Here is a 19930-nt window from a genome sequence, read left to right as displayed (position 1 = left end):
ACCGACCGAGGGGCAGTTGACCCCGTTTCGCACCGTTCTCACTCACCTTTTCTCTCTCCTGACAGGAAAATCCATATCGGTCGCATCGGGTGCGAGAATTCAATTTCCGTGCAACCGAACGTACCCGCTCTCGTTCTACGCGGGCAAGTGTCCACAGAATGCGGCCGGCATGGCGGGCATCCGTGGGCCGAGCCCGCTCAACTCACCCTCACCCGTACCGTCGTCACCGGGCTTTAGGTAGGTTGGTTTGTGTGCTTGTGTGTAAATGCTCGTACAATCGACGGAGGGGGTTCGTCACTTGACATCTGCCTTTTTTGCTGTTTGCTCTACAATGTTTTAATAACAAAGCGCTTTCTCTCTCTCTCTCTCTCTCTCTCTGTGTTTGTTGAAAATCGATAGGTATAATCCGTACACGCAGCAGACTAGCTCCTACCGCAGCCCGATGTCATCGCCGCCCCGCACCAAGCGAGAAACACCGCCCCGGTTGCCGAGCAAAAAGCAACGCTCTCAGTCCCTTACGCCCCTTCACGGTGCGGCGGGCGGTCAGCAACGGTACAGCAGTGCGGACGGTGTGATCGGGGGTAACGGGGGCGCATCGGACGGTGGCAGTAAGTCAAGCAAACCATCGCGACTTGCCGAAACGCCGGAAAAGTGCAACAGTGCGGACGGTGTCATCCACAACAGCGAGTCTGGCGCAGGTGCCAGGCCGTCAGAGGAGAAGTGCTCGAGTGCGGATGGTGTGGTAAAGTCACAGACTCTTACCCGGCCCTGCTCAACCGAACCGAATGGGCTGGCGTCGCTGAAGGGTTCCCAGTCGTCGCTGCCCCGGTCGGCCAGTTTGCGGTCGTCCCAGGGCAAGCTAAGCTCGCGGGCGTCCAGCATCAACAAGGAACCGAGCGAACACTCGCTCAGTCCGTGCCTGGAGCAGAAAGCGTTCGCTGAGGATGAGGAACAGCCGCCTAGTCCACCGCCGAAGCCGATACGCGGTGGCGCCGGTGGAACACTGCAAAGGCGTGACTCGATGAAAGACTCCGACTCAGGGTCGGTGCAGGGTAGTGGAACGCATGGTGGACGGGGCGGCATGACTTCGTACCATCCCAGTGGTTCCGATTCGGGCAATGGGTCGGGCGATTCAGCTCAAAGCTCTGCCACTGGGGAGGAGCTAGCCCCTCCTGTTGCACGTGGCGTTGGTGGTGTGGTGCTCCGGAATCCACGCTTCATACCCACGTCCCTGTCGTCGATAACGCTGCGTTCGCACGCGGAAATAGATCCGGTTGCGGCAGAGGAAGCCCTACTTGCCATGCAGATCCCGACGTACGAGCAGGTGTCACGGTACGATCTGGAAAACTTCAACACACTGCTGCTACCGTTCTGTGACTGCAAACCGCTGGACAGTGGTACGCTCAACACGGTCCGGATGATGCTGTGTGAGTCGGGGCCGCGCGTCATCGCGAACCATCTAACGCGGGTGGACATTGGATTGATATTGGGTACGAGGTCTTATGCACTTAGATCTTGAAAAGGACACTTACTTAACAAATTGTGCACATCTCTTGTTGCAGAAAAAGACGAAAGCCGCAAGGATGATCCACTGAGCTGTACCGGGTTGGAGCTGATCACGCTGGAGCAGGGCAAGCAGTACCGGTTGGATCTCATCGAGCGGACGGAGTGTATGAAGCTGCTCGTCGCCGTTACCATCCTCACCTGCCAGAGCGATCTCGAGCGGGCGGAAACGCTCAACAAATGGATCCAGATAGCGGTCGAGACGAAAACTGCCTTGGGTAATCTGTTCGGCTTTAGTGCCATCATGCTGGGCCTCTCGATGCCGCAGGTAGGTTCAGTCTCGTCTAGTGTTGGGTTTCATGAATCTTACGTTTAGATTCATTCATATGAATGTTCAGAGATGAGTGATTTGCATCTCCAATCGACTCTTCAAACATTCATGGATCTCCAAGGATTTATGTATCTCGAAAGATAAATGAATCTTCAAAGATTCATGAATCAGAAAGATTCATAAATCCATTAAAATTCATATATCTTCAGGGATTCATGAATCTTTGGAGATGTATGATTTTCAAAATATTGAATTTGCGTGAACCCACCTAATAACATGGCCGTCTTGGGTTCAAGCCTCGAATGGACTGAATCCCAGTAGCAAAACAAACTATCCAGCTGCGTGGTACTTGCCTGTACAGGCTGGCAGGACCTCGTAGGTTGTTACTCCAAGAAGAATTGTGAGAAGCTAAAAGCTATTTGAATTTTTGGAGATGTATGAATCCCTGGAGATGCATGAATCTTTCGAGATATATGAATCTTATGAATTCATGAGTCTTTCAAGATTCATGAATCTTTGGAAATTCATGAATCTTTGAATCACATTTACCCAACACTACTCTCGCCTAAAGAATGTGGACTTTACATAACTCTACGTGTTTGCAATGCTCTCTCGCTCTCTCTCTTGCAGATTCAAAAGCTCGAATCCACCTGGCACACGCTGCGCCAAAAGTTCACCGATAGTGCATTCAACTTCGAGGCGAAGCTGCGGCCGACGCTGAACAGCATGAACGACTGCTCCAATCCCCAGGCACCGAACACGACTATCCCGCACATATTACCGTACGTGCTGGTGAAGGATCGCACCATAAACGATGTGTTTGGTGAGTATCTAGAGAAGATCTGAACATCATCTGGAGAGCATAAGACTTACAAATGCGCTTCGGTGTGTCACTACAGCAAACACGCCGAGTCCCTGCCCGACTCTGATCGCATCGTGCGTTACGCCCTGGGAAACCATCACGCAAGACTTTGGCTTTTCCGTGCTGTTCGCTCACCTGGACGCGGCGCGCAGCTTCATAAACAACATTTCACTCTACAAAAAGAATGCACAAACGATCATGCAGGACACGAGCCGGCTGGATCCGCTGATGGAGGACGCATTCAAGTAGGTGTTAAATGATTTACTGCAACAAAATTGATCGAAACTAACTGGGCTCACTTTCTCGCTTTTGCCGCGTAGGACTGAGTTTCAGATGAAATTCCTGTGGGGCAGCAAGGGCGCACTGGTGCCGGCCGAGGAGCGTCACGCCAAGTTCGAACACGTGCTCACGGTAATGGCGGAAAAGTTCTGCGGTGATCCTTCAGCCGGTTAAGCCTAACAGTGCCACCACAGACAGAGAGGGCAACACGTTAGTGGAGTGTGAATAGTACTATTACTACCATCTACGCTACTTTTCATCTCATTCTCTCACTCTCACTCTCACCCACTCCATCTCCACACACCATGCTCTAACCATACTATCTTCTACGATTTAGTGTTTCATCCACGATCCATCATCTCTATCGTCTTCTTGCTAGTGGAATTGAGCGGTTAGCGGTCTACTCATTTGTATGTACGATATATTTATAATAACTAAACTTAGCAAAAAAAGATGATAAAACGTAAAGTTTATCGATTAGAGACAACAAAAAACGAACATTAGTTCCATTCTACTTCACACAATACTCAAATTGATAGACAATTTGCAACCACTTTTTTGGCGAAAAAGAACAGCATAATAATAAAAAAAACAAAAGCGATTAATCGGTGTAGAGGTTTGGACGCAAAAGGCGAGTAAAATAGAGCAACACACACCGTTAGTTTTTTGCAAATGACCAATTCCAAATCTTCGAAACGAAGCGCTATTTCATTGCAAGTTACATCAAATCCACGCAAAACCAGTACTGCCGAATGGAGCAACGAAACGCGATCCACTTTTGCTAGAGCAACAACCTAAACACAGACAGCCAAATAAAAAAACAGAAACTCTAAAGCCGTAACTCAAACTAGGAGAAGTTTATATCGAATCGAAGTTGTGGTTAGGGTTAATAGCAGTAACAGCAGAAAACAAAAACGATGGATCGCTTTGGAGAGCACAAGCACGCGTGAAAAGAGAGATCTTAGAGATTAGGGTAAGGTGTGTAAAATCTAGTCAAAATATACCAAACGCGTAATACTATACAAAAAAAATGATTATTAAACGAAGCAAACGAAACGTAAGCATGCGTGTGGATTGGTTTTCATTACGGATATTGTTTCGGGACGAAGGAGGCGGAAGACGAGATAGAAAATGTAAGTGGATTTGTAACTGTGCGCAACACGTTTTCTAAGACACACACACGCCATACACCCGGCTCGACACGATTGACAGAAGAAATAACGTATCGTATTTTAGGGAAAGTGAATAACGATTTTCTAAAAACAAATAAACCTAAAATTATTACATTTTGTGAGCATTGAAGTTATGATCAGACGGAGCAGAATCAAATGTATATGAGCACTGGTAGAGTGAACCGCATAACTTACACGATAATCTACCTACCAGGTTGGTGCAAGTTTAGTAGCAGGAGTAAAGGAGCCAATCTCTTTACGTGACGCGAAATTAAAAAAAAAGCAATACACACAATCGTAGTATCATCAGGCGTGGCAAGCGACAAGTTACTTCCCCTTCTAGACGACCACCCTTCTACTTCACGCACACTGATGGTTTATGAAACCGCCGTGAACGTTTATCAACCCCCTCTAAGGCAGTAGACGTAAAGCTAACCGATAGCTATGCGAGTTCCAAACTTTACATTTACATCCTCAGGTGTTTAGGAGCGATCGATCGGCACGAGATAGAAAAGAGATTAATAATACCTTTATCTACTTTTTTTGTTGTATATTAGTACGGTTGTTACAATAACACAAGTGAGTTCGGTTTTGTAAGCAGCACCTGTACGGTTTGTCTATTTCTAGGATGAATAATGCATTGTAATACATGTAAAGCATACCCCGAGCAGGATAACAAGTTGGACAATATGGCGAGATCGGTACACCCTTCTTTAATTACGACGGAAAACAATCCAAACTGAAACCATAGAATCAACACTCTGATGTAACCGCCGTAAATGATATCTCGATTGAGGATGGGATGCCAACGCCCACGGGTCCCGGACCTCGATCAAACTGTAACACACCGAGTGTGGTTGCATGCATGCAATGGGAAATGGGGATGATGATCGTGTCTATCAAAGAAATAACTCCTTCAAACTGGTTTGATAATAAATTTTAAGTAAATAAACTAGTTGTAGGGGGAAAATAACGAGCGAAAAGGAGTCGAATCTCTTGCGCAAGAACTAGCCACATAAAAGAAGAAGAAGAAATGCAGCATATTACCTAATACTTCCAACTAAATGGTGCAGACTGGAATGTTGAGCGATGGGAGAGGAATGTTTTTGGGAGGAAAAAGTTCCCAAAAAAGAAGGAATTTTGAGTTGTTTAACTAAAACTAAATAGAAACGTGAGCGTGTAAGAGGTACGAAGGTGATCGACCGGGGGAGGGTAAGTGGGACTCTGCCCACTGGGGTGGTATGTAACCGAAAAGTATTATATATACAGATAGTTATGGAAACCAAGTACTTGTCATGATATGTTGTACAAACAAAACAGCTCTAAACACTAATATTTCTATTCAAGGATGGCATACCAGAGAGAAGGAAAGACAGAGCAAGAGAGAAAGAGATAAAAGGTGCGAGGAAAACAGTATGGATAACTGAACCTAATGTATGAAAATAAATTATTTAATACAACCTAAACACTAAATCACTGTGAATGGCCGTTACTCACCATGAAATGATTATCCTAAACCAAACACTTCCAGCTTGGCAACATGCCGATGTGCTTGTAGAACAGGTGCGTCCTCGGAAACAACTCCCAAGCGTGCGGGTGCATCAGCTTGTACGACTGCTTGATCGTCAGCTCAGCGACACCGGCAATCGCTGCGACCGCCTTCAGGCTCATCGCCGTAGCGGACACCTGGGAGGCCATGAAGATGGCGGCAGCCGCCACCGAGATGGGCGACCGATCCGGCACGAGGTCCGCTTCGAACGCTTTCTGCGCAATGTGCGTCGCTGCCTTTTGCACTTCGTGCGGAAGAACTGCACAAACACAAATAGGCGAAAGTAGAAAAGAGACGTAAAAAGATGTCCTTCGCGTGCGATACTTACACAGCTTCGAACAGAAGCGCTGCATAAAATCTTCCGACGTGATGTGATCCAGCGATGTAGCCAGCACCTTGGTGATTAGCTTAAAGCAGCGCCCAATCTCCTTCTTGCTGGCCGAGCAAACCGCGCACATCTCCTTGAAGGTACGCGGCACACCTTCCTGCCGGCAAGCGATGTACAGACAGGCTACAGACACTGCTTCTAACGACCGATGGGTTAGCGCGGCCGGTTCCAGCGCTTGCTTGAAGATGGTTTTAGCATGGCTCACGATCGACGCCGGTGCATTGATGCGTTCCGCCATGGTGGCGATCATGGCGAAGCCGAACATTAGCTTGCGCGTTGTGGTGTCCATTTTGAGGAAGGAGAAATGGTTGGGCGCTGTCGAAGAAGGAGTAAATTGTCACAATAATGTGTGTAACCCGTTGGTACATACATACGCTCAAAGCCGTTGGCAGAAGGTTGTATAAACGTGGCCAGATTTTGTAGTACTGGATCGGTGCTACCGACACGGGATGGATCCGGCCGGCTTGGGTCATCGCTAAACGTGCGCCACTCGCTGGACGGATCGATCATACGGTCACCGACGATAAGGCCACAGTCGGAGCATATCATGTCGCCGGTATGGTAGTCGTCGACCAATGCCGCAGCAGGATGATACGGGCAGACGAGTTGGTTTGCTGCAGGAGATGTATTTCTGCCAAAAATTAAAAAAAAAGATATTAATGCAAAAAAAAGTTAACAAATGCTTAGAAATTCACGTGTTCTACTTACGAAACATTTGAAGCCATCGTTCTTAACTGTACGTCTATCGGCTCGGAAAGGCTGTGTGCTATCTGAGCGGCCTGCAAACAGCAATGGTAAAGCTGAAACGAAAACGCACACTTCTTCTCGCCTGGTTACCGTTGGCAACGGCGCACCATGGTTACCATGATCTTCGTTTCTCACTGACACTCGATTCAATCGGTTTATGGTTTGTTTTGTGTTGCACTGTTTTATTTAGTTTTTATCTTATAAATCAGTTCATTATATGTTTCTAGTTCTTTTTTTTATCTCACCACTTCTTTTCCGCTTCCTTTTTCTTCGTTTGTTCCAACGATGGTGCCCATGTTTTTGTTTTGTATCCTCTCCTCTCATCCCCTCCCTCCTCATTTTACTATTTAAATGTACCGAGGGGGAAAGGGCTCTCTGCTCGCTGTCTCGCAAAGTATCAAAAATAATTCCTCATCTAAGTAAATAATCCCTTACAAAAGACAACGATAAACAACGAGCGTGAAAATAATACAATTCTTCATCAGGTTTTGTTTTTGCTTCTTCTCTTCTTCTTCTTCTTCTTCTTCTTGTAGGGAGGGGGATGGAGGGTGGAGTGATGGTCAAGAGCCGCCCTTATTGCGGTCCAAACTGTGTTCCAAAAGGATGTTTGCGTGTACGCTATACAACTGTTTCCGCTTGTGTGGTTCTATTCCTTTTTGCTGGGAACAAAACCACGTTCTGTCGATCACTGTGTGTGTATCGTCCTGTGTAATATAGTGAATCCTGTCTATTATCGATTTTAATTCCTTCCCCTAGGAGAGAGAAAAAGGGGAGCGTTGGTGCTTGGTTTTCGTAGCAACAAATCCAATTATAATTCCTATAAGACCTGATGGTAGTTGTTCGTATGACCTTTTCTGATCTACTCTGCTTGCTTCCCTACCGTGTTCCCGCTCAATCTATACACCGTATTAAATAATTCAATTCATCTGTGGAAAAGTTTGTACTCCCGTTATAGTAGTAGTAGTTGTAGTTTAAAGGGGATTTCAGGGAGGGCACACACATACATACAAACGCACATACACTATTTGCTGCGATACAGAAATGAGCCAAATGTAAAAAAGGAAACAAAAATTATATAAAACCAAAGAATTTTTTTTGGTAAATCAATACCCAAGCGACTTGGAACAGTTGACAGCATATATGATGCGTTTTTTCCGTAGGGAGTGTGGGTGGTATTGATTTACAGTGTGCCCATCAGCAAATAGATAAGATTTTCTTTGCAGCGTGCGTGCGTGTGTGAATGTCCTTTTAAGCAGGGCGAGACACAGCAGTAGGCTTGGTTAGCTGAAAAAGCCCTCGGAAACCGTGCACATACACACACACAGGGGAGGGTAGGGATGGGGCTTACACCGGGGGCAGCTGATCGATCGGGGTGTGGAAGTTAAAGTCCTCGGGGAACAGTTCGGCCGCGTGCGGGTACATTAACCGGTACGACTGGCGGATCGTGACGTCGGCCACGCCGGCAATGTCGCCGATTTCCTTGTGTGTTTTCTTGTTATCGGACGCTTGCGAGGCCATGTAGATGGCGGCTGCCGCCACGGAGATGGGCGATCGGCCGGGAACGATGTCCATTTCGACCGCTTTCCGAGCTATATGCGTAGCGGCACGCTGTACCACATTTGGTAGGTCTGGAGAGGGAGGAAAAATAATATTAGAAAAATGATCGACAATAAGCCGTTTTGAATGACATCAACGACTAGGTGTAATTTAAAACGCATTAAAATTGTCCAATCGAATTGCACACGTACCCAGGTTGGCGCAGAAGCGGGACATGAAGTCGGCGGTGGTGATGAGATCGACGGAGGTGGCGAGCGCCTTGAGCGTGAGCTTGAAGCAGCGTCCGATCTCCTTTTTGCTGATCTTGCTGACGGCGCAGATCTCTTTGAACGTTCGCGGCACGCCCTCCTGCCGGCAGGCGATGTACAGACAGGCGGACGCTTTGGCATCGTTCGAGCGGCCCTTCAGGTTTTTGCCGTCGTGCACCTGCTTGAACAGATTGTTCGCCCGGTCGGTGATCGTTTTCGGCAGGTTAATGCGGTCCGCCATCGTGCTGATTTCCTTGAACGCCGCAATCAGCGCCCGGTCGGAGCTGCTCATCGTGCGGCGGTTCTGATACTTGGCAGCTGGAAAGAGGAAGAACGGAGACAAATGCCTTTAAAAACGTTCTCCTAAACGCGGAGGCACAATTTGACCTACTTCCGAATGCGTCGAACGACGCGGGACCAGTGCCGGGACCGATCATGGTGGACAGATCGCCTCCACTGAGCAGCGGGTTTTCCGGCCCACCGACACGGGACGGGTCCACGCCTGCCTTTTCGTTGCTAAACGTACGCCATTCCGAGCCCACGTCGATGACCCGATCGCCCACCACCAGCCCACACTCGGAGCATATCATATCGCCGGCCCGGTAGTCCTCTATCAGTGGTGCCTCCGGGTGCGAGTAGCAGCACACTTTGTTCAAATGGGCGTCCCTGTGGAGGGTTGTTGAAAAGAAGACCACAATCAAATGGAAAGAAAAACAAACACACACACACACACACATAAAACGGGCTGCATTCACCCCGAAAGGGGCAGGCAGAAGGCACGGTGGAGGTGTGCTGGAGACACACCACGATGCAATACATTATGCATACGCACCTTGATGAGCTTGCCATTGTGCCCGCGCCTGTCTCAGTTCCGTTCCCGGGGTAGGAAGTTGCGTTGCCCGCTAGCCCACTGTCGGTGCGAATGTTTGCACTTTGGTGTGTTCTCTGCAAACGGGGGGCCCCACCAAAGTAACAACGTAGCAAACACCACAGCCACCGATGGCAGCACCAAACGCCAAGCGAACGGAGGGATTTACACGGCTTTGCTACGCCGACACCGATGATGTTTCGTGTTTGTCGTACGGGTAAACACTTAATTAACACAGCGATTGGGCCGTTTGAATGTTTTGAAGCGACGAAAGGTGTGAAAATAATGTACAATTTTTGGGGTGTCCCGCGCCTTTTGCGTTGATTTGCTTCGCGGTTTGTTTCGATTTTGAGGCAAATGCGAACAGAGCTGTCAAACTTCGGGTCGGTCTCGTCGGGAAACGTCAAATGTGTTGCTGGGGGGTAGGAATGTCACTGTTATGTTAGGAAGTGGCGTAGAGCGTGCGGCTTTGAACACTTTTTAATAATAATAAATGTGCTGAAAGCATTGGTTTTAACTAAAAAGATATTGAATAAAATGAAAAAGAGAGGATAATAAACGAAACGACGAATAAAGAGTATATAATATAACGGCTCTTTTAGATCGCGGTTTAAAATCTTCGTCAGCTGATTTGACATGTGTTATAAAGGGGGTGTTCTACTTGTAAGAAAAATGTGAAATAAGTACAAAATAAACATAAAATAATAAAAAGCTATGAAATCTTTATTGCACACTTCAACTTGCATTTGGGAGCTTTCTTATCATAACTTTCAACTGGCGCAAATTGGCACAGAACCGTTGAAAACCGGGCGAATCATGTCCGTGCGGCATATCGACAAACCAGAAGCCACACTCTTCCTCGATCATTGTGACGCGCGCCAGTGGATGCAAATTGTTCCGATCGTACGTTTGAAACCGGCGCAACTCAGTGGTCTCAGGAAATAGGCGCAGCCCGCCCCTTCCCGACCCGATCACCCTAATCGGAAAGTGATCCCGGCCGTTGTCGATCTCGAAGCGGTCGTAGATGCCAACGTGCTCCTGGCCATCGCGGTTCAGAATAAACGCCACTTCGTACGACCGACCGTACGTGAGTGAGTGTAACCGTTCCAGACCAATGAAATGTTCCCCGTCCGGTTGACCGAAGCCTCGTCTGTACGCTTCCCACGTTTGATTGAAGGTATGATCGGGGCCATCGAAGCGGTTGTAGATTACCATCCAGCTGCCGTCTTCGAACGTTTGATTGCAGTACACGTTGTAGGGCGGATCGGAACAAACTTTCAGCGGGTAAATGCCGGATCGTTGGTCTTTCACTTCACTGCAATCGGTTATTGCGGGGTTGCGAGTGCACGATCGTTCCTGGTCGTTGGCAACGGACGCCATTCGCGTTGCCATTTGGGAGTTGAGTGTGTTCAGTTGGTCGCTGAGCTGAACTAGCTGCTCCTGTACTTCCTTCAACCGTGAGGCTGTGAGATCCGATGAACGATGGCTATTCAGATCTTCTTGTTCAGCCTTTATTGAGACGGCCAAAAACACAACTAAAAAGCAATTGTAGAACAACATGACTTTAATGTTCAATGACTAATAGCAAACTGAAGTAGAACGCTTCGAAGAAGCGCAACCGAACCGCATCAGTAATGTGTGCGAACCTTTTCAATAAACAAGCTTCAAGGGGGCGCTACAGCAAGGTCAAACATGAGATAAGGATGTGCTAGATTACACAGACATAACTGACTTCAGGCAAGAATCATTAACTCCTAGAAGATGCATTACGAAAAAAATGCATATGAAAGTAAATTGTAATACCTTCTTTTTTGTGAAACGCCTACAAGTATGCAACTGTTGAAACAAAATGCGCTTTTTATTAGTAAAATTGGAATTAAATGCAATGCAATAGGTTTTGAAGAAAGCAGAAGCCACTTATATGCAAAATATTGTTGTGCTAAATAGCTCGAAAGAAGAAGCTCGTTTGAAAGACAAATTAAAGAATTAATTTTAGAAACGGATAGGATTATAACTGGAGCTAGAGAGCGCCACAAGGCACGCAATTATTAAAACAAAGCAACACAAACTTTTCAGCAAAATGTATCTAACCCATGCCTAAGACGTGCTACTACTGAAGAACAGTTTCATTGCACTGTTCGGCTTTTTCGTGCTTCCGTGTTCTTCTTCCGGCTGAAAGACACCACACATTGAGCAAATCTTCCACATTGAAACGGCAACGGCTGTTTCTAAACGTAAACAAAGCGCACCCTTTTCACCTGCACCCCGATATCTGCACACCAACCATCCATATCCGGTTTCTCGAAATGTTGGCACGAATTGCACGCAGCATAAAGCGGCACTCGCTGCACTCGAAATTAGATTAAACGAATAAAATACGACTCCCCCCCCTCCCTCTGAACGCGTGACCCCAGCATTCTCTATCGCGTTCAAACGGCACACGATCGCGGTGATGACGTGTTTTGCGCAGGTCCCGTCGCGTACTGCCGGCGTATTGTTTTTGTTTTTTTTTCACGTTTGCGCCTAGCCCGAGCACGATCGTGTTCGCGTTCGCGCTGCAACGCGGCCACAGAATTCAGTCGAACTCGTGATCTCGTCGGGAGCAGTCGTCGTGAAAAGCGTGTGTCAGCCGCAAACGAAACCTAAACCAATCCAACCAAACACACACACCACCACAACCACAGGGAGAGTGTGTGTGGTTTGTGGCACAGTTTTCAAAAAAAAGTTCTAAAGAGGCCGCCCGGTGCCTTTCCTTTGTGCTTTCCGGCCTGTGTGTGTGTGTGGAGGTGATTTTCTGTATTTTTTCTTTCTTGTTTTCACTATTCACAACGAAGACCGGCAAGTGCTTTGAAGGCCGCAATGCGAACCACACCACAGGTAATATATAGGTGACGGGGGCCGGGACGGGTTTTGGTGCTGATTTTTCGCTCCACTACAAACTACTACTAACGCACGCATCCTTTAACGTGCGTGAAACGGTGAAACGAAGAGTGCCAAAAGTGTGCGTGTTTGTGTGTGCTACATTTATATACGCAGCGGTTAAGCGGTGCGGTGTGCGTATGTACCCGGGAAAGCGGGGAGAAAGGCTAATTAAAGAATTTTGCCAGCACACAGGAAATACGCATACGTGTGCGTACGTGCGTGCGTTGATGGTTGAAGTGAATGTAGTAGCAGCAGAGCTGACGGAAAATTGGCAGATGAAACGAAAAAAAAAGAAGGAAAAGTTTCAACGGCAATTTCAGCTTCACTCAGCTGTGTGTTTCAAAGTGCACGTGTGTGTGTGTGTTTGTAGGGGTAGTGCAAATGTCTTGTTTAATTATCATCCACTGCAATCGGTTCTTTACGGGGTGTAGTAAGGGGAGCGGTTGGGGCTCACCACGAGATTATTACAAAATGGCAATGAGGCAAAGTTTTGGGAAAGGTCATCGTAGCAGCCTGCGACCTGTGTGTGTGTGTCTGTCTGTATTGGGCACGCGTTGGTTCCTTTTCGAGGTTATGTAACAGCGTGCAAAAGGGAAGGATAGCCAAAATCGTTCGTGTGCTAGTTTCATTGTGATTGAGAAAGAGTGTTTATTTATTGGTGAAATGCGCGATCAGAATAAACCGAGTGATATTGTGTTTTATAATTCTAATATATAATTATAATTCTAATTCAAAGAAAGTCCTCTTAAGGCCTAGTGCGTCTAGAAACGACTTACCCCCCTATTACTATCGAAGCGAATTCAAGTGAAGTGCCTTTCTTCAGTGTTTTTCGTGAAGTGATCCTTTTTTTTCGTTGCTTCGTCTGCCTCTCTCTCTCAGTGTGTTAAAATATTATACATTTCAAGTAGACCGCCCCGTCTTTCTGCGGGTACAAGTGGCCAGCGCCACTGTTCATCGGCTATTTTTGGAAGTTCGACTAATGGAAGCAAATCAAGAAACAGCCGAAAAAGACACACACGAAAAAAAACCCTCTCACAGTGATCATGGCACACTAAGCACGAGGGACAAGACACCAGCAGGCAGCAAGCGATAAGCAGTTGGGAAGGGGACTAGTAGCACTGAAACGAAAATAAGCTAAAGAAGGTTACTACAGTGTGTCGAGGCCAAGCGAGAGAGCTGGGAGGGAAAATATTTAAAAAAATTGGCAACACGAAAAACCTGCCTGTCCGCTGGCTGCAAAAATGGCAGCAATTTTGTTCATTAATATTTTTTCGCGACCATCACAACATCTGCTGGGTGGGAAAATGGTTGTGATTTTTCGTGCGATTTTACATGACGTGTCACGTTTTGCACCGACAAAGTGACACTTTGTGCGTATGTGTGTGTGCGAGTGTGTGTGCACCAACTCATCACGATGTTCTCGGCCTTCGTCCTTGTTGTGTGCGTCATGAAACACCATGCGCCTCCGTCGATCGACGGCATACGGCCATATGGCGCACGCGGCAGCAAGATGGATGGATTGTAACGCACCGCGAGCTCCGATTCTGGCTTTACGGCGACGCTTCACGGCTTGGCCAGTGAAAATAATGATATTTATTTATAAAAGCCACTAAGAAAAAAGCTAAAAAACCCGCCAGACACCGTCCGAATGCCCGTCGTCGCGCGTGTACGCGAGAGTGTAATTTGTAATTACCGAAGGAGAGATCCGCGGAATCGCAAATGTATCTTTTCTCCGTGCGTGTGTTAGCATACGCGCGTGTGTGTGTGTATTTCTATTATTGTTTCTCCCTCGGGTTGTTTTTCTCTTCTAAGGCACACTATTTGCACTTGTCGCTCGGTTCGATGGACGGTGTTTTGTTTTGCGATTTTTGGCTTTCCCGCAGACGCGCGGTATGTGCGCGGCTGTGTGTTGTGTGCTGTCCCCGTTTGCTAGTTACGCGTGATGCGTTCTGCAGGCCAGTATTTGGCACACACAGACACACAGACACACACACACACACACACACACACACACACACACACACACACCCAGAAGCAGCACACAATAAACGGTTGAGATATTTTTAGAGTAAACAGACGTCAGCTGCATGATAGACGGTTTATTAATACCTGCGATTCAACGGAGGTTGGTCGGCTTTCCCTACGGTTTGGCAAGCGTAGCGGGTTTGGTTACATAGGCGTTACACACGATCCAACCATCAGCCAGGAACTGGGCTACATTGTATGGGAAAGGATGATGGTCTGATGGCTAATGAAACGCATGGCTTTTGGATGTCGTTTTTGCTAGTGAATGGTTGAATCATAGCGAAAAAGAAATACAGCTGCTAATGTTTTGTTAGTGTTTTAAAGGTTAACGGAGGTCAACCATTCATCCGTTACAGGGAGGCAAAATCACTAGACCGATTTTTACCTCATTAGGAGGACATTTTTTCTCCGACTAAAGGCTGTTTCAAATTAGTTTTATTTTTTTAATTTAGATATGTTAAGCCTTTAATATTCACTGTTGGACACACGGTTTTACTCTATAAATCATTTCACTTCGATCTCAGTAGAATCTTATTTGAATTGATCTTGGACTAATTGAGAACCGATTTTTCCAACTCGTTTTTGGTTTCAATCGGTTCGTTTCGTTTTCCAATTAGTTTTATCGCCCTCAAATTCCCATCTGCTTACGCTCAGGCAAATCGCGGAGCTCTCTCTCTCTCCCCCATTCCAACCCCAAAGACCCTCATAAAACAGATGGATGGAAAATGCATATTAATATATGTTCAGCAAGCGTGTTTGCTCCACCAAAAGGTTTCCTGCCTAAAAATAAAATGTGGCACCCTTTGCCCTTTTGCCAGATCCGCGATCGCTGCTGTTCCACCTACGCTGGGTGGAAAGAAGAAGAAGAAGAAGAAGAGTCTCAAGTGTTCAGACAGTATAAAAGCAGAAAAAAACCCTTCGCCAACTCAACTTGATCTTCTCTCGCAAGCGACCGTTCTCATTAGCGCGGTGTGAGAATTGGTTTCCCTATTTGTGCCGTAGGGTTAAAGGAATCATTATTGTACTATTAATGAGCTCATTAGCTGCGAGAGTCTCTCAGAGCGTGAGTGTTATGTTACGTAAGCAAAATTATCGACTATAAAATTTAAAGGGAAATCGTTGAACTTTCCCTGTGCGTTATTGATTTTTTAAATTTTGCGAATTATTTAACTAATTCAATTAAAAAGATGCAATAATGGGCACGCCAGTAAATCATTCTCAACACACATAACACTAAACTACAGCGCTAATACAACAAGAAATTAATCTTCCCTAAGTATTGGCCCGTTCGTGTAATAATTTACTTCAATATTCACGAACCATTAAATCAACGCTACCCACGCGTTCGCTTGCACAAACATCCCTTGGTCGCACTAACTTACTGGCCAATTATTCTGGGCCACCAACTCCAGCCCGACCAACTTCCGACCGAAGCGAACTAAACGTGATGTAACTTGCCCCATTCCCGACGTGATGCTTCCCCAAGGGATGATGGGTGTTTTAAAATTAACACCGACGTGAGATGCATTCGGCCAACCCGCACTCTCAACCAAATTATTATTGCCCATTCCGTACGGTTGCCGTGTCACTGGTGCTGTGTTGAACATGTGCATCACATGGTTGTCCTACAAAGCTGTACAATGTTTATCTTCCCTCTCCCCACCCATCTCAGATTCGAGAGCAAAACACAGTCACAGATTGTGGTGAAGGTGAACAGTGTTCTTCGTCGGCTCTCTTGACCATTGCTTTCATGTTACGGTTAACTGGGGGAGGGGCCTGGAAGGCACTTTTGGGAAGGGAAAAGCGCGAGCGCGACATTTGATCATTCTTCGTGAAATTTAATTCAATTGATTGTTGCCACCCGTTCCGTCCGTTCGAAAGGGAAGCTGATCTCTCAGTGTGGTATTAGAATGATCGACGAAAACACACACAAAAAGGGCAAACGACACACTTAACCGAGTAGATTGTGATTGCATTTTTTATATGATCAGGGTGGTCGGCTGTGCTGTGCACGTTTGGTGGGTTTTAAAAATATGATGTCAGCTTGCATCATCGCACCACGTGCGGAGGAGGTGACTTTGCTCATCTGTCATAGAAGAGCTGGAAGAGCGGGGATCGGGGAAATGGAGGGGGGGGGGAAAGGGAAGGGTAAACATTCAGGTCATCTGTTCAGCGGTCGGCTTTCCATGCACTTTTCAGTCCCGGGACGGTTCCATTTGACCGTGCTGCTAGTTGGTGGTTTGGCGGTGGTGGTGATGGTATGATATGGTCGTTGCATTTCCACAGCAAACCTCAAAGTAGCGAAAATTTACGACCCATCGAGGGAATAGGCCTGTAGTCTTTGAAGTGATGAAAGGCACTTTTACAGGCCGCTGTGCCGCACGGCGAGCCGAGGACCGTTTTTGAGACAAAACGAGATGTTAATTCATTAATAATCTTGAAGGTTTGAGGGTAATGGGAATAGAATGAGAAGTACAAGGGTTTTTTTTTAAATGAAAACGATTAATCATCTTTAGAGAAGCTGTTGAAAGGATGGAAATGTGGTGGCTTGTTTCGATATAATGATTACATTTTGTTGTAAAACATTTATTTTAAAGCAAAAACGCTACTGACACATTTAAAAAGACATCCTTTTCAACCTACTTATTTTGAAAAAAAAAAAAAAAAATGGTTAAAATTGGTTTTGGATGATCAAACATTGGCTAATACCTTCTTGAGCATTAAAAAGTGTTTCAAATAAACGGAAAACGTAAATTCAAATAAAAATGGTCACGAGTGCAATTTTAGGGAATAATTATCTCATAAATAATTTCATTGTATCATCCTTAACATCATTTCCCTCACAAAACCCCCACAAAACAACCAAATTACATAAACGGTACACTCTGCCACGGTCTGACGGCGTAACAAACGATGATCCCTGCCGAGCAGCTGCATCTGGTCAGGTTGATTTTGGCGCAAGACCCCCGAAATTCCCGCCGCTCGGAATGCATGAAACGCCTCAAGTACCCTTACAGGGCAGTAGACGCAGCACCGCCGGGGAGGTTAAGCGATCGTTTGAGAGCACCAAGAGCAGCATGTCTGGCTCGGTGAATACCACAGACAGATCGAGCAGATGTGTGTGATCACTTGTGTTCGTGCGATTTGCCTTCATTTGGACTTTCCTCGGCGCGCGCGGTTCGCTGTCTTATCAAACAGACTTTCTTTCCCTAAAAATAGCAAGTGCTGGGTGGCCGTGGGTGGTGCACGCCACCGATGGTGATCTATATTTAAATGGGACGATCGACTATCGTTTCTTCTCGCTTCTTGTTCATTTCCTTTTTTTTTGCTTCTATTTCCTCGACCTTCTTACTGGTTAATCGTTCACTGCCACGATGAATGGGTGGCGATCGCGGTCGCGATCGCGCCAATAAATAAACACACGGCCCGCGATAAAGATAGCAATTGCCTTCCGAAAATAGGGCTGTTGCGTGCGAAATGTGTGTGACGTGATCGTTACATTACTTTATTTTGTCGCCAATTTACAATTATGTCAGCCCGGTACGGTATTATAAGTAAGTGTCCCGGTACGCTTTCGTGCTCCAATTTATCTGTCCAATATGCTGTACGATTTAAGCCCAAATTTATGACCTCGCTGTTGCCAGCTGTCTTTTGCGGTTAAATCTTTTGCACCATTTTATGAAAATAAACGCACAGCAATAAAAGCAAACCACCGCCAGCATTTTTAATTGCCGCTGGTACACAAATCCGTGCCGACATCTCAAATGCAAAAAGCGTGTGTGCACCGAACGGAAGCAGCCAACCGATTTACATATGGTGTGTGTGTGTCCAGATCAGTGCTCGCATTGGTTTGCGCGATCGGACCACTTCGGGCAGTGCAAACGGTCCAGCAGCACACACGCGGGGTGTGTGTGTCGTAAAATAGAACGGAAGACGTAAACAATTTGCCGAACATTCGATTTCTGGGCGATCGTGCACACTTGTGCGTGTGGGTGGGTTTTCTTGAGCCAAATTTCCCCTAGCACCGAAAAAAGCACCAAGTAGTGCCAAAAAAGAAGAAGCATATTTTCCGATACAAAATCGTGCATACTCTGCATGTCGTTTCGTTTCGTGGAGGCGCCTGGTGGTGTGATATAAATTAATCATGGTTGGAAGATTTTCTTTTTTAAAACTCTTGCCAGTTTTAATGAGCACCGAAATGCATCTCAATGTTTATTCTTTTTTTGCTGCCCTGTGTGGTGAAGATGATTTCATCGATGTTTTTAATTTTCTGCTTACAAAGAGAAAAAAACTGGTCAAAAAAGTGTAAAATTAATTAAAACACACCCAGGGTATGACGTTAAAGGGCAAAAAGCGAGGGGGAAAAGATTTATTAAAACCACCCAATTTGTTTTTCTTTTTTTTTACTCACGGCGCCAGACATACGTGCAAAGTTGAGTTTACAAACTAAAAGTCACTTTATGCAAACCCGGCGCTGATGAATCTTGCTATTTATTTTGACAATCGCGCGCATTGGCCGCACTGCATCGGTGGCGGATTTTATGAAGCTTCCTTTTTTTCCCTTTCGAAAATTGTTTCACAACACCCTTGATGCAACATGGCAGCGCAAGCACAAGCTTAAAACGGGGAGCAAATCACATCACAAGACATTACAGCAGTTGAAAAAACGTTTGACCATTAATTTGATAGAATGACTGCCTGCCGAGATTAAGCATTCCTTCGGTGCCAGTTTAATAGCGAGCTTGACAAAACAACTCACCAGAGCGCCCCGTCGCAACAACGTTCGCTAACCACGGGATAATCCTTTTGCTTTTATTTCTGTACTGGCGGGTTGAGTTGTGGGTAAAAAAGAAAACCCAAAAACAACCATAAGGCGATAATAATTGACCCCCACAGAACGACGCATGTTTCTTAGACGGAATCCCACCTATCAAGCTGCAAGCTGTGGGGTTAGGGGCAGCGCGCACCATTTGGCACGTTTCAGTAATTTTATGTGTCTGAATTAGAGGCTCGTGTTCGTGTTGGGAGAGGAGGAATTGAGACTGTTTGCTCCATTTCCACACACACACGCGCGATGCCATGCAAAATTGTAAAGTGTCCATACAACCGAGCACGAAATTGTGTTTAACTCTGCGTTTAAGTGACCGCGGGTTGGAATCGGAAGAATTAACTTTATGACATCTTTTTTTACGGTCGGTGCCGTGCGGGGTGGGGGGAATAAGATTAGAAAAGGGAAGTGGAAGGTCATACAACAGCTTGAATTTCTGTTGTGAGCAATTTATTAGAGCAAAAGCAAAAAAAGGATCAAAAACAAGGACAAGAAACAGAAGGTTAGCTAGAAACATGAGTTTTCTCTCCCGATGGTACACGACATACATCTTTGTCAACGTCAAAAAATCGTACGTGTGCGTGTGTGTATGTGCGTGTTTGTCCCACTTACGCTTTCTCTAAAGTTGTCAGCAAAATAAAATAAATCTAG

At 46.2% G+C, this 19930-nt stretch overlaps 5 protein-coding genes across 11 annotated transcripts in view; 2 read left to right on the top strand and 3 right to left on the bottom strand.

Moving 5' to 3' along the window:
- The window catches only part of LOC120954699 (breast cancer anti-estrogen resistance protein 3 homolog), a 34701-nt gene extending 30899 nt beyond the window's left edge, over positions 1-3802 (top strand). For all 3 annotated transcript variants that reach the window (XM_040374853.2, XM_049610423.1, XM_049610424.1), the window contains 6 exons: positions 66-237; positions 400-1490; positions 1563-1831; positions 2465-2657; positions 2734-2941; positions 3017-3802. In XM_040374853.2, coding sequence (XP_040230787.2) covers positions 66-237; positions 400-1490; positions 1563-1831; positions 2465-2657; positions 2734-2941; positions 3017-3149 — 2066 coding nt within the window. In that variant the 3' untranslated portion in view covers positions 3150-3802. The remainder of the gene's footprint in view (positions 1-65; positions 238-399; positions 1491-1562; positions 1832-2464; positions 2658-2733; positions 2942-3016) is intronic.
- On the bottom strand, positions 3560-7822 carry LOC120954767 (transcription initiation factor IIB-like). Of its 2 annotated transcripts, XM_040374974.2 has the most exons (4): positions 6793-7822; positions 6459-6715; positions 6025-6399; positions 3560-5955 (listed from the first exon to the last, which is right to left on the bottom strand). In XM_040374974.2, the coding sequence occupies exons 1-4, from the start codon at positions 6807-6809 to the stop codon at positions 5660-5662; spliced, it is 945 nt and encodes a 314-aa protein (XP_040230908.2). In that variant the 5' UTR covers positions 6810-7822; the 3' UTR covers positions 3560-5659. The 2 variants fall into 2 exon arrangements, with proteins under 2 accessions (XP_040230908.2, XP_049466382.1); XM_049610425.1 differs by having other exon boundaries at positions 3560-6399.
- A 112-nt stretch (positions 7823-7934) lies between these two features.
- On the bottom strand, positions 7935-9871 carry LOC120954700 (transcription initiation factor IIB). The gene is made up of 4 exons (XM_040374856.2): positions 9469-9871; positions 9028-9302; positions 8580-8954; positions 7935-8459 (listed from the first exon to the last, which is right to left on the bottom strand). The coding sequence occupies exons 1-4, from the start codon at positions 9483-9485 to the stop codon at positions 8176-8178; spliced, it is 951 nt and encodes a 316-aa protein (XP_040230790.1). The 5' UTR covers positions 9486-9871; the 3' UTR covers positions 7935-8175.
- A 368-nt stretch (positions 9872-10239) lies between these two features.
- LOC120954766 (angiopoietin-4-like) lies at positions 10240-11064 on the bottom strand. The gene has a single exon (XM_040374973.2). It carries the CDS (start codon positions 11062-11064, stop codon positions 10240-10242), a length of 825 nt encoding a protein of 274 aa, XP_040230907.2.
- A 1009-nt stretch (positions 11065-12073) lies between these two features.
- Positions 12074-19930, top strand: part of LOC120959571 (muscle-specific protein 300 kDa) — an 85150-nt gene continuing 77293 nt past the window's right edge. For 3 of the 4 annotated variants that reach the window (XM_049608215.1, XM_049608216.1, XM_049608214.1), the window contains exon 1: positions 12074-12381. The gene's annotated coding sequence lies outside the window, so the exon portion shown is untranslated. The remainder of the gene's footprint in view (positions 12382-19930) is intronic. The other variant, XM_049608220.1, reaches the window with a different exon arrangement.

The sequence above is a fragment of the Anopheles coluzzii genome, chromosome 3 (assembly GCF_943734685.1).
Source record: "Anopheles coluzzii chromosome 3, AcolN3, whole genome shotgun sequence".
Classification (NCBI taxonomy): Eukaryota; Metazoa; Arthropoda; class Insecta; order Diptera; family Culicidae; genus Anopheles; species Anopheles coluzzii.
Note: the sequence above shows the minus strand (reverse complement) of the source record. Positions and strands in the feature narration are given on the sequence as shown.

Excerpts from the sequence above, each read along its gene's own strand:
- LOC120954700 (XM_040374856.2), bottom strand. Across the intron at positions 8,955-9,027 it reads GTCGTTCGACGCATTCGGAA|CTGCCAAGTATCAGAACCGC; the intron begins GTAGGTCAAATT and ends TCCTCTTTCCAG. Across the intron at positions 8,460-8,579 it reads CCGCTTCTGCGCCAACCTGG|ACCTACCAAATGTGGTACAG; the intron begins GTACGTGTGCAA and ends CTCCCTCTCCAG.
- LOC120954766 (XM_040374973.2), bottom strand. The coding sequence starts at position 11,064 with ATGTTGTTCTACAATTGCTTTTTAGTTGTGTTTTTGGCCGTCTCAATA.
- LOC120954767 (XM_049610425.1), bottom strand. Across the intron at positions 6,400-6,458 it reads TTCTGCCAACGGCTTTGAGC|CGCCCAACCATTTCTCCTTC; the intron begins GTATGTATGTAC and ends CTTCTTCGACAG.